The 13,611-nt window shown below is 35.3% G+C and overlaps 1 protein-coding gene across 2 annotated transcripts in view; it reads right to left on the reverse strand.

Moving 5' to 3' along the window:
- Window positions 1-13,611, reverse strand: part of LOC150105445 (sentrin-specific protease 1-like) — a 273,449-nt gene that overhangs the window by 173,278 nt on the left and 86,560 nt on the right. For both annotated transcript variants that reach the window (XM_090394820.1, XM_090394821.1), the window contains one exon: window positions 3,820-3,953. In XM_090394820.1, coding sequence (XP_090250946.1) covers window positions 3,820-3,953 — 134 coding nt within the window. The remainder of the gene's footprint in view (window positions 1-3,819; window positions 3,954-13,611) is intronic.

A 13,611-nucleotide genomic window follows, 5' to 3' on the forward strand; every position in this document is an offset into this window, starting at 1 on the left:
ATTTCTGAGCTTCATCAACAACCTCCAGAATAACTTGCCACCTTCTCGATATTTATTTTCAATGTTCTTACCAAAGTCTTCCCATGACTTTTCAGCTAGTTTTACACAGTGTTAAGCTTTTTTACATTTGTCTCTGTATTCTCTAAGAGCATAAATTTGCCAAGAGCTTTTGATATGCTTTCTTCTTTTCCTCACTGTCTCATTAACTTCCTGTGTCCACCATGGAGTTCTGATTTTTCAATCCTTACAGACAACCTCACCACATGCCTCACTGACTGAATCGATCAGAGTTTTCTTCAGGTCTTGTCACTGAATCTCCAAGGTTTGGTTTGTGTTCTCAAACTCTTTCATTTTTTCTTGAATAATGTTTGTGTATTTTAGTCCACAGTTTACATTTGAGAGCTGCTCAACTTTTAATAGCTTTAAAACTTTCTTACATGGTCTTCTTTTCAATATGAAATTCAGTTTTATTCTGCTCAAGACTAAATGGTGATCACTTCCAATTTCAAATCCTCTGTACACTCTAGTGTCCTGCACCAGGGAGAAAACATCACTATCAACAGTAACATAGTCAATGAGATTTTTCTTATTCCTTGCATTTTCTCTCCATGTGAATTTGTGCACATTTTTATGTTTGAACATTGTGTTAGTAATAACCAGTCCATGTCCTGAGCAGAAATCCAACAGGTATTTGCCATTATTATTAGCGTTGCTTTTTTCTCAAAATTTTCCCAAAATATTTTTGCATGTCTGACAATCATTTCCTACTCTTATTTAGATCCCCAACAAGGACCAACTTTTCCTTTTTCATTGTATCAGTTGCTTTCTCTAAAATCTCAAAAAATTCCCCCACTTCTGTGGGTCCATAGGCACATATAAGTCTCATTGTTCAGTTCCCCATTCTAATATTTGCCCACATCACTCTACTTGATATTGCCTGCCATTCAAGATTAGCCTCATATTTTGTGTTCAATACTATGGCTACTCCTTCTTTTCCTTGATTGTCATTGCATGAATATAACATTTTGTATTTACTGCTCAGAAAAATCTCAAGTTTTTTGCCTTTTTTGTTTGTCCCCCCCCATTATGTTTATCTGGTACTTATCCAATTCCTCAGCTAGCTCCATTTGTTTGCCATTCAGGCTTCTTATGTTGATAGTACCAATCTTGAACTCTGGTGATGTTGAGTTAGGGGTGCCTTTTAGGATTCGTTCCAGTAGTTGACTTTTCGCTGTTCACCCAGGTTCCCTGGTGAAGGGGGCCTTATTTATCTGGGCAATTCCCCAGCTGCCATAAAATTCTGTCATGTTGGACCATCATTTTATATCGTGGTTTAAGCTAATAAGAATACAGTTTGTCAGCTTAATCCCAAATTACCAGTCCATCTTCGTTCATTCAGTATCCAGGTAGATACCCAACAGGGTGCACCATGAGAAGGTGGTCGGTTTTCAGCATTCCTTTAAAGGCTATGTGGAAGTCTCCTCTCAGTTATACAGCTCTGACTCTTAAGTATCCCATAAACTTGCTCAACTTAGTAACTTACCCACCTTACTGACAACTCTCTTTTATAAAAAATCCTGTCCATTTCAAATCACTAGTTAAAAATCACATCCTTAAAATTCAGACATAATGGTCAGTTTTCACGTCACTTATTTACTATTATTATCACGTGATCCCTCCAGGGAGTCCAAAGACTTATCATGGAAGGGCACCTACTCTACAGCTCTCTGTCTCGATCACTCAATCCATCAATTACAATGAACCACAACTACCACCATCTACTGCCCACCACGACCAGTATTTTCACAGACAATCACAAACATCCATGCCCAAATTATTTACTAATGTAATGTACCACTAACAGATGCTCTTGATTTAATAAAGTCTCATTTCCCAAGTATCTTCCAATTATTCAAATTCACTCTACAGGTTACTTTACATGGCAAGGAAAAATCTACAAACAGATTAATGGTACTGCTATGGGTACCTTTAATACCCCCCCCCCTGTAAATTTTACATGAAATATTTCAAAAACAAAATACTTACCAGAGCTACACATAAGCCCTTAGTGTGGTCACACCTTGTTGATGTGTTTGCCAGAATAGTTGCAAGCACTCCCAACAGTCAATAAATTTAGAAGATGTATGATGAGTATTGTGTGAATAATGGGTAGTGAGTCTTCCATGGCAAGTCTTTTGATTCCATGAAGATATCTGTCTAAATAATAATAATAATTATTATTATTAGCTTTGCTCTTTTCTCCAAATTTTCCCAAAACATATTCATTTCCTGCTCTACTGTTTAGTTCTCCAATAAGTACCAACTTTTCCGTCTTCTTTATATCAGCTGCTTTCTCTAAAGATTCGAAAAAATCCTCCACTTCTTTTAGTATAACTTTCTGTTAGACCACAGGTACAAATAAGTCTCACTGTCCAATTCTTTATTTTAATGCTTGGCAACATCCTAGCATGACAAAGATTATGTTTCTCAAAGGAAATACAGGCAGGAAAACTCTTGAGAAATAAGTGTACCTTAATGAAAAAAGAATTGAAGCCAGCAAGTTCGAATACCTGGGATCCATTATTAATAAGAAGAATTGCTGTTCAGAGGATTAGGAATGGCTAAAACAACAGTCAAAGTCTTGTCGAAAATCTGGAAGGATGGATCTATCTCCACAGAAACAAAGCTGAGGAATTGTGGACATTGCTGTTTTTCCAACAGTGACTTATCAATGCAAGACTTGGAACTGAGTCTCGCATCCATAAGAGAAGTCTGATGGGAAAAGGATAGCAGCCTTTAAGATGTGGTGCTACAGAAAGCTGTTGAGGTATCACCCATCCATTTGTTTGCCATATACTAAAAGGCAAACAAATGGATGGGTGATAGAAAGGATCAGTAGAACTTTAAGGCTCCTTAAGGATAATAACAAAAGACAGTTGAATGTGATTATGTCCAATGAATAGATGGATGGAACATCATTACTTGAAATTGCCTATTATACAAGATTATTTTTATGTTTATTGTTCAATGCTACAGCTACCCCTTGGTTTTTCCCCTATCATTATTGCCTGAATATAACATTTTAGTTATCACATAGAAAAATCTCACCTGTTTTTATATTCTTTGTTTTGGTAACAAAAATCACTTGGATGTGGTACTTCTCTAAATTCTTCTCTTAGTTTCACTTCTTTTCTAATGATATTCCTTATGACAATGGTGCCTACCTTTAAAGTGATAAATCTAACAGATACAAATCAAAGTACTCGAAATGTAGTAAAAAAATTTACATATCTAATATCATGGCATCAGAGTAGCATACTCGTGCATTGCAGGTAAGCACCAAATGCTGCATTTCCCAAATTCATTAAAATAACGAACCAATTATATTATCTCCGGAGTTCTAACACACTTTTCTTACCTTTCCCATACGTGTTCAAGTAAACATAACATTATGCATGGGATTTACTAAAACTCAAGTTAAATTTTGTTAAGTGCCTAAATGCAAGTTATAAAATCAAATATCAAAACATGATTTTTTGTTTTATTAATTTCTGCATAATTCTGCAATTTCTTCATTATTATCACAATATGTATTATCATGTATTAAAAATAATCATGATGGATATAAAGATGGACAGAAAATTATTATGATCAATGGGGTTTAATTATTTTTAAAATTAATATACATATTCATATAATATATATATTCAGTAGACATATTGAATGCTATTACAACATTCAAAATTTAAATTATAAAAAAAATAAATTTAAAATATTACAAAGTAATATTTTAAACTTATGACAACCTATAAAGATTACCTGAGTGTACTGGTCTGCACAGATGCATCTTTCATGACTGGCAGTGAAGTCTTACGCACAGGTTCAAAAAGTGGTTCAGATGTATACTGTCGTAAAAGCATCTTATACTGCTCCTTCTCTTTAAGACGTATTATCTATAGTTACAAATTAAACAATTCACTGATGGTGATATTCAGCAAATGATGAACGATTCAAAGTAGGTTAAAAATAGAAAAAAGTTGCTTTTCCCTTTTGTTCAAAGAAAAAAGCAGTGGCAAAACCTATAGCATATCAGTATCATGTGATGTAAAAGGTTAAAAGAAAAAAAAAAACCTCAAAAGAAATCTTTTGAAGCTTTCTAAACAAAAGGAGACAGTAACTCTCAGAAAAGAGAAACAACATATCGTTACAGTCAAATTCTTGATGTGTATAGTCAAAGAGTGCAGAGGATACTATGAGAGTAATATGATGCAGTTCACAGTATTACAATTTTCTATAACAATTATCTTTCAAATCAGTCTGTTATTTGTCAGGAATCCAATATCGCCAGATAGTACATTTCTTTCTTCGAATGCACTTCTAACTGCACCAATCATCTAAATCTATTTTTCTAAGGTGGTATTGCATGACCATACCATCTTAAATCATCTTGCTTACACAATCTTAAATGTCCAGAACATCAAGTTCCTAACACATCATTCTTAATAAGAAATTGACATTGATACTATTTGTACCTATATATAGATATGTACCTGTATATCTTAATTTTTTCAAGAAAAAAAAGGTATATGCATGATTTTTAAACTGTAAATACCTTAATTTCTAGCCCAACTCTCAGATCCATAGGTTACAATATGACTGAATGCTGTCTGTTTCTTTTTTTCTTTTCTCTCTTATCTGACTAACAAACAAATGGTAGCATTTAATCCTACAGCACATCAATTCTGAATGTGAATAAATCAAATAAGGAAAACAAAATTTGTTGACCATTTTTTTTATTGTGAACAGCTGAAGGTTAGATAGAGTGAGGAAAGCTGTTCAAAAGGAGAAAGAGGAGGAAAAGTTGGTTCAATAAGTTTGGACATAAATGGATGTTCACTAGCAGCTTCACTTGTTAGTTTTAGAGGAATGCAGAAGAATTATTGTTTCCAATTCAGCAGAACACTGACCATAGAAAAGCATAAAGCAGAAATTGAATATCTGTGGGAGAGAGAGAGAGGTATCATCAATTTTGGGTTTTGGATGCACCACCCCAAAGGTGTCAGCAGTATTTCATGTTTAAGCAGATTTGGGGATTTATACATTATCAGCAGCTGTATAGGTGAAAAGTAGTGCCTTGTGAGAAAAGTACATGAAGAAGCTAGGAAAGTGGATGTGTTCATGACAGGAAAGCCTCGAAGTGCAGGTCAACACAAGAGGAATCTGATCATGTTTTAATATCTGAGTGTTATTGAAAAAAAAAAAGAAAAAAAAAGGGAAATGGTGTAAGATCTTTCCTGCAGGAAATTATACAGGACTGTTAGATTTTTTTACCCACTTGGTTAGAATATAATAAATTTAGTTTAATCCTTTATCCAAGTGTAAGCAAACAAAGTTTGCGCCTGAAGTATCTTCAGGACTGAGGCAACTCGTGGTAAAGGTGGACCAAGCTCTCATCACTACTTGTCTTAGTATCTCCCATAATGCAAAGCACATCTTGCATACATGTATAATGCTATGCATTAAGGGAAGGCCACTACCCAGAACTGTTTCAACCTTTATTGAATGTTCAAGTACAGGTCAAACTCCAAAAACTCAGCATTGTTCCCCCTCAGTAACAGGCTCACTCTGCTACTGAGAAGAACTACTCTCAGAACCGGTTGGCTCTACCCGATGGCAGGCTATTTTCGAAAAGTTCGGTTTCTTTTTGGACAGAGTGTGTGTGTGTGTGTACACACACACATATTCTTATTTACAGAGTGAATAATATATATATATTCTGTATAATGTCCTATTTATTACTCCATATAATTATAGCATTTTGAACAGCTTTCTCTTTATTCTTTGTCATATGGCTTTTCCAGATCAATGTGACTTAAAACACAGATCCTCATTACATTCCCACGATGTCTTAACTATTTGTCTTACAGTAAACATGAGCCTGGCAACGTGTCATATGGCCCAAACCTAGCTTGTTTTTCCTCAAGTTTTTGCTTCCACAATTTTTCTTAGTCTCTTCTTAAGTATGCTTACATATATTTCACTGAATATATGTATGGAAATTTCTAATTCTCACATGCAGTTTTGTTTCCCTTTTAACAGATGGGTACTACAATAGCTCTCCACAAGCATGCAGTGTAGCCAATGTAAAACTTTTAAACCTCTGTACAGATGACACTCACTAGATCAAGCACCTATAAAAACTACTGAAAAGTCTTTATAAGAATTCTATAGGTACAATGCAAAATTAAAAGAAATTCACTAATGAAGACAGATTAGACAGTTCCTGTAGTCACTATGGATTTGCTATAGTGAAAGTTGACTTATTTCATTGTTTCTGGTCAAATATCATATTCTCATAGCTGCCATTCCACATTTCATGTTTCTAGTTGCTCTTTCTACCTAGTATCAGTAAGTACTCCTGACTACATTCCTAATGAACATTTTAAACTAATGTTCTTCTCTATGTTTGTTTCATTTTAACAATCCAAAAACAATTTCTCCAGACAACCAAATATCTTTATCTTCAGTTTTTATATAATCTATATTATCTGATTTCATTTACAGTACTCTTTCTTTCATTTCAAAGCTCTAGATATGACTCATAGAATCAATTGGAAGGAAACAACAATGCTCCATTGCAACAAATTTAGAAGAGAAAGACTGTTTTTAGAATCTGCAGCTGCCTTCAGAAATTAGCCTAACCTAAACAAATATGAACTTCCCAAAATATGGGAAACATTAATACTTTAAGATCCCACTTATACATCCAAGATTGCCAACAGGTGCCCACAGAAATTGCCCCACATAAGATTATAGTCTTTCATCCATTTGTTTCAGTTTTTTGTGTTGCCAGTGTGTGTGTGTGCATGCTAAGTTTTGTATTGTATTCTTTAAAGAAGTCTCTGTGATTAAGAGTTACCATGGTGTTTTACTCTATTAAGCCTCCAACATATGTGATAGGCTATTTCAAAAGAGAGAGGTAAATGTTGGACAATGAATGCATTACCTGCAGTTATATTTTTATAAGCTGAAGGGAATGTGGAGGAATGAGGAAAGGCAATTCAGAAGACATTAATACAAATACCTACAGAAATGCTACAGATGGAAAGAGACTTTTGGAATAATGTGATGTGGAGATTCAGGAAGAAAATTAATCACATTACCTGAATGATGTAGTAATTATGGTTCCTCTTCTGGATGAAGACTTTTTTGATGTAGGCATCCAAATGTGAAAAAATAACATTAAAAGTTGAGCAGGTTTGGGATTTTAAAATGATGAGAAGTGGAACTTCTGAGAAATAACACCATGAAAAAGCACCAAAATATTTTTGAGAATGACGAGGAACAGATAATAAGTCTGATAAGCAGGTTTCAATGGATCAAATGTCCTGGAAATATCAAGCACATAACTACACAAGTTTCTAATTTTTCCATGAATTTTGTACAGAGAAGGGGTGCTTAAGGGTCAAAGCTTTATAACTGAGAGGAGACCTCCACATAGCCTTTAAAGGAATGCGGAGACCCGACCAGGGCTTCTGACCTAATGTCCAATCCTCACCTTCTTGTGGTGCACCCTGTTGGGTATCTACTTGGATACTGAACGAACGAGGATGGGCTGGCAATTAGGAATTTAGCCGACCAAATTGTATTCTTATTGGTTAAACCAAAATAAAAAATGATTGTACAACATGACAAAATTTCATGCCGGCTGGGGCGTCGCCCGGTTAAACAAGGCCCCCGTTGTTTTCGCCGGGGAACCAGGGCGAACAGCGAAAAGTCAGCTACTGGAACAAATCTGAAAACAAACCCCAACTCAACATCACCAGAGTTACAGATCGGAACTATCAATGTAAGAAGCCTGAATGGCAAAGAAATGGAGCTAGCTGAGGAATTAGATAAGTACCAGATCGACATAATAGGGGTGACTGAAACAAAAAAGACCAAAACTGGTGAGATCTTTCTGAGCAATAAATACAAAATGTTATATTCAGGCAATGACAATCAAGGAAAAGAAGGAGTAGCCATAGTATTCAACATGAAATACGAAGCTAATCTTCTTGAATGGCAGTCAGTCTCAAGTAGAGTAATGTGGGCAAATATGAGAATGGGGAACTGGACAATGAGACTTATTTGTGCCTATGGTCCCACAGAAGGTTCTACTAAGGTAGAAGTGCAGGAATTTTTTGAGGCTTTAGAAAAAGCAACTGACACAATGAAAAAGGAAAAGTTGGTCCTTGTTGGGGATCTAAATAGCAGAGTAGGAAATGATTGTGAGACATACAAAAATATTTTGGGAAAATTTGGAGAAAAGAGCAAAGCTAATAATAATGGCAAATATCTGTTGGATTTCTGCTCAGGACATGGACTGGTTATTACTAACACCATGTTCCAACATAAAAATGTGCACAAATTCACATGGAGAGAAGAGGCTAGGAATAAGAAAAATCTCATTGACTATGTTACTGTTGATAGTGATGTTTTCTCCCTGGTGCAGGACACTAGAGTGTACAGAGGATTTGAAATTGGAAGTGATCACCATTTAGTCTTGAGCAGAATAAAACTGAATTTCATATTGAAAAGAAGACCATGTAAGAAAGTTTCAAAGCGAATAAAAGTTGAGCAGCTCTCAGATGTGAACTGTAGACTAAAATACACAAAGCTTATTGAAGAAAAAATGAAAGAGTTTGAGAACAGGAATCAAACCTTGGAGATTCAGTGGCAAACTCTGAAGAAAACATTGACTGATTCTGCCAGAGAGGCATGTGGTGAGGTTGTCTGCAAGGATAAAAAAATCAGAACTCCCTGGTGGACACAGGAAGTTAAAGAGGCAATGAAGGAAAAGAAAAAAGCATATCAAAAGTTCCTGTCAAATAAGTCAGCTTGTGCTCTTAGAGAATATAGAGACAAATGCAAGAATGCTAAACACTGTGTAAAACTAGCTAAACAAAAGTCATGGGAGGACTTTGGCAAGAACATAGAAAATAAATATCAAGAAGGTGGCAAAATATTCTGGAGGTTGTTGAAGAAGCTTAGGAATGGAGGAAAGAATGACGTAAAAGGAGTTAGAGATGATAAAGGTGACATGAAAATGGGAGAAAAAGATATCCTTGAAGTATGGAGTAATTACTTTGAAAAACTGCTAAATGAAACATGCAGTGATGACAGCACAGTTTTAAAAAACACTGACCAGGCATGCAGTAAGGAATACATATCCATACTGGAAGTAGAAAAAGCCATCAAAGGCTTGAAATGTGGAAAGGCAGCAGGAGTAGATGATATTTGACCAGAAATGCTGAAGTATGGATAAGAGTGTTACAGTGGCTGCACTGCATAGTTCAGAAAGCCCGCACAGAGGGACGAATTCCCGATGATTGGAGTAGAGCTCTCATAGTACCCATATATAAAAAGGGAAATAAAACTGAATGTGAGAATTAGAGAGCTATTTTCCTACTGAGTGTTCCTGGCAAGATCTACGCAAGTATACTTGAGAAACGGTTGAGAAGAATTGTGGAAGAAAAGCTTGGTGAAGAACAAGCTGGATTCAGGCCAAATAGAGGCTGTCAGGATCAGATCTTCACTTTACGACAAATAGTCGAGAAAGCATGGGAATATAACAAAGATCTGTATTTAAGTTTTGTCGATTTGGAAAAGGCATATGACAAGGTGCCAAGAGAGAAGCTATTCAATATGCTGAAGTTATATGGTGTCAATGGGGCATTATATCAAGCAATACTTAGTCTGTATTTGAGTTGTAAGTCAGCAGTTAGAATTGAAGGAAGTACAGGAAGATGGTTTAATGTTAAATCTGGTGTGAGACAAGGATGTACATTATCCCCTCTGTTATTCATTATCTATATGGATCACATTATGAAGGAAAGTGGTATTAAACATGATATCAAAATTGGAGATGTTAATGTCAGCTCTTTGCTTTATGTGGACGATGTTATACTTCTAAATAAATCCACTACAAGTCTGCAAGATTCTCTGACTAAATTGAGTAGCTGTTGTAATAGATATGGTATTGGTATGAAGGTAAGCAATAAAAAGACAACGACAATGAAAATAGGCAGAATCATTGAAAATGTCAACTGTGTTGTGAATGGAGAACCTGTGGAAAAAGTGAAACATTTCGGCTACTTAGGCACGATTTTTACTGAAGATGGTAAATTAAATATAAAAATAGACAAAAGAATCAGCAAAGCTAGTATGGTGGGAAGTCAATTTAATAAATTCATTTGGAATAAGAGAGAAATTAGTCGGAACACTAAATTAGCTGTATACAAGGCAGTGTTCAAACCAGTTTTAACTTATGGATCTGAGAGCTGGGTCAGAAGTAAAACACTTGACCAAAGACTAGAGACCGCAGATATGAGAGTCCTGAGAAAGATTATAGGCGTGAACAGATGGCATCAATGGCAATATCATATTAAAAACAAGGATATTAGGAAAGAACTTGACATTGTCAGCATCCAGGAATGCGTTAGCAGAGCTAATCTCAGGTGGTACGGTCACCTAAACAGAATGGGCAAGGAAAGATTAGCAAAGCAAGTGTTCTCTGCCAGTTTGGCAGCAAAACGACCCAGAGGAAGACCAAGATATAGGTGGATTGATACGGTACAAAGTGCCTTAGACGATAGAAATATAAGATCTGATAATGTTGGAGTGTTGACAAGTAACAGACTGATTTGGAGGAAAATTGTAGATGGAAGTTAGTAATGATATAATTTTTTTCATGTAGTACTATCATATCCTGTACACCCCTTGAGGGGTACATGGCAGGAATTTGATGATGATGATGATGATTAGTAACATGTACTAGAAGATTGCTGTGGATTGAGAATGGTGGAATCACCATCTTCATCACCAAATTACTGCTATGTAAACTCAAGGAGGGTATTAAATATTTAAAAAGTACAGTCTTTCATAAGGGGAATAGTACTTTTTTAAATTTGCTAAACTTTCCTAATTTTATTTATTTTTAATTAATTATTTTATTTATTTAAGTTTGGAAATTATTGACCATTTTTGTTATCTTACATTAGCTACTAAGGTAGAACACTTTTCAGAATTGTCTGTTGTTGCTTGATTGCTGTTCTATAATCCTATAACAAAGATGCCTATGACATTTGTCAAAATTTTACAATAAATAAGTTTTAATATGAGTTTTTCTCTATTTTTATTATTCCTCATGGTATTCCAACAATGAAACAAAATTTATTAAGCTGCTTTTAACCCACTTATTTACTTTTATATATTTTCCTACATGTTCTGTCGGCACACAAGATGATTTACTTCTGATATGTTTTTATTTGCTTAGGAATTAAAAATAATTCTTAAGTCAACTATGGGGTTATGATTCTTCTATTCTTGCAAGCAACTTCACTATATGCCTCTCTGACTGAATCAGTCAATGTTCTCTTTAGTCTGCCACAGTTGGTTCACGGTTTATTCCTGTTTTCAAACACTCTTATTATTATTTTTTTTTTTTTGAATAATATTTGTATATTTCAGTCTATGTAAATTCCAGCCTTTTCATGATAGAATTCACATTAAAAGAAATGTATATTTACATAGCCTAGAAACCTGCTCTAGTGAAAAACATGGATCCTTTTCAAGCCACTTATACTCACCTAACATATAGGCAGCCCTCGGTTTGCGATGGTTCAATTTACGCCGATTCACAATAACGTGGATGTCTGCGTGTGCTTTTTCACTGTAGTGTGGTCAGACCACACTGTAGTGTGGTCTGACTGAGAAACGATGCTAGCAGGCACTCTGGTGTTTGAGTGTTTACCGAGCTACTATGACGTATATGTATCAAACCTAGTTTTACTATTGAATCTACCTAATTGTTCTATTTAATTTTTTTTACATACATACATATTTAAATTGATAAAGTACGTAATTGCATACCATGTCTGATAAAAGAAGTGCAAAAAAATTAGCAGAAGTTGGTGTTAAGAAGGTGCGGAAATCAATCACACTTGAAAAGAAGATGGAAGTGATTCAAAGAATGGAAGACGGGCAGACGTGCTAATGTCTGTAGAAGTATGAACTTACCTCCATCGACTGTTACTACAATTATGAAAAATGCAGATAGAATAAAACAGTCTGCGCAACAAGCTACGGCAGTATTAATGCAAAACATTTAAGTTACAGCAGGGGTAAATTTCATGAAAAAATGGAAAAATTATTATCATTATGGATGGATGACTTGAATCAGAAAAACATTCCTCTGATGCAGGCTGTTATAACTGAGAAAGCAAAAACAATTTTTGAGGATCTTAAAAAGACAGATGGAGGCAAAGAAACATTTTTAGGAAGCAAAGGGTTGGTTCATGAGATTTAAGTCTTGAAGTAAGTACCATAGTGTCAAATTATGTGGTGTGGCAGCAAGTGCAGATGTTGCAGCAGCAGCTGCTTTTCCTTAAGAATTTCAAGACTGTGTAGAACAAGGAAGTTATCCTCCTGATCTCATTTTCAATGTTGATGAGACCAGGCTCTACTAGAAAAACTTGCCATCGCGCACCTTCATTTCCTGTGAAGAAAATTCCGCTCCAGGTTTTAAAGCTGCAAAAGTTAGACGTATGCTTTTGTTGGGTGCAAATGTTTCCAGAAACTTTGAAGCTTAAACCAATGTTGGTGTATACCATTCACAGACACCACGTACCTTAAAGGGTATAAAAGCCATGCTGCCAGTCTACTGGAAATGGAACAAGAAAGCTTGGGTTACACAAGACGTTTTTAATAGATTGGTTCACAAATTATTTTTGTCCTACCTTGCTTCGCTTCTGTAAAGAAAATGATTTGCTAGCCAAGGCATTGCTTCTTTTGGATAATACCCCTGGACATTCCTCAAAACCTTGCTGAAGTAAGAACACCATTGGATATCAAGGTTGTTTACATGGCCCCAAACACAACATCGCTTTTGCAACCGATGGATCAGGAGATTATATCAATCTTCAAAGCCTATTACCTCTGTATAACATTTATGGAAATGATAAGAGTCTTGGGCACTTAAGGAAAAACTATTAAAGACTATTGGCGGTCATTCAATACAACATTGAGGCAGCTTGGAACGAAGTTTCAGCAAAGTGTTTAAAAGGAGCATGGCAACAACTTCTTCCAGCATTTATGCATGACTCTGAGGAATTAGAGCAAGAGGAGAATGTTATTGAAGATGTTACCAAGCTTGTGTGAGAGGTGGGATTAGACGATATTACAGCTGAAGATGTGACAGAAGTCTTAGAGAGCCATGATAAACTGCTTTCCATTGAAGACTTAAAAGAATTAGCCGAACAAATAAGTCAACATCCAAAGGAGAAGGAAACGAACAAGGTCCTCTGAGAGATATAAAAACGGTGAAACAAACACATGTAATAACCACAGTAATAACTTTTAATAAGTAAATATTTCATCCTAAGTATCTTAGGACATCGTCAGTACAGCTAATTCAACAATACTAGGAATAACATACAGTCAGAGCGCATGATTACAATGGAATCCCAATATGTGTGCAGTAGCATGTTATAGAATTAAATTAAAATATAACTGGAGGGGAAAAAAAAATTACATTAAAATAAGATAATATATATTAAAAAAAAAAAATTA

The sequence above is a fragment of the Typopeltis vanoorti genome, chromosome 6 (genome assembly GCF_054136105.1).
Source record: "Typopeltis vanoorti isolate ZY-2024b chromosome 6, IOZ_Tvanoo_1.0, whole genome shotgun sequence".
In the NCBI taxonomy this organism is placed as follows: Eukaryota; Metazoa; Arthropoda; class Arachnida; order Uropygi; family Thelyphonidae; genus Typopeltis; species Typopeltis vanoorti.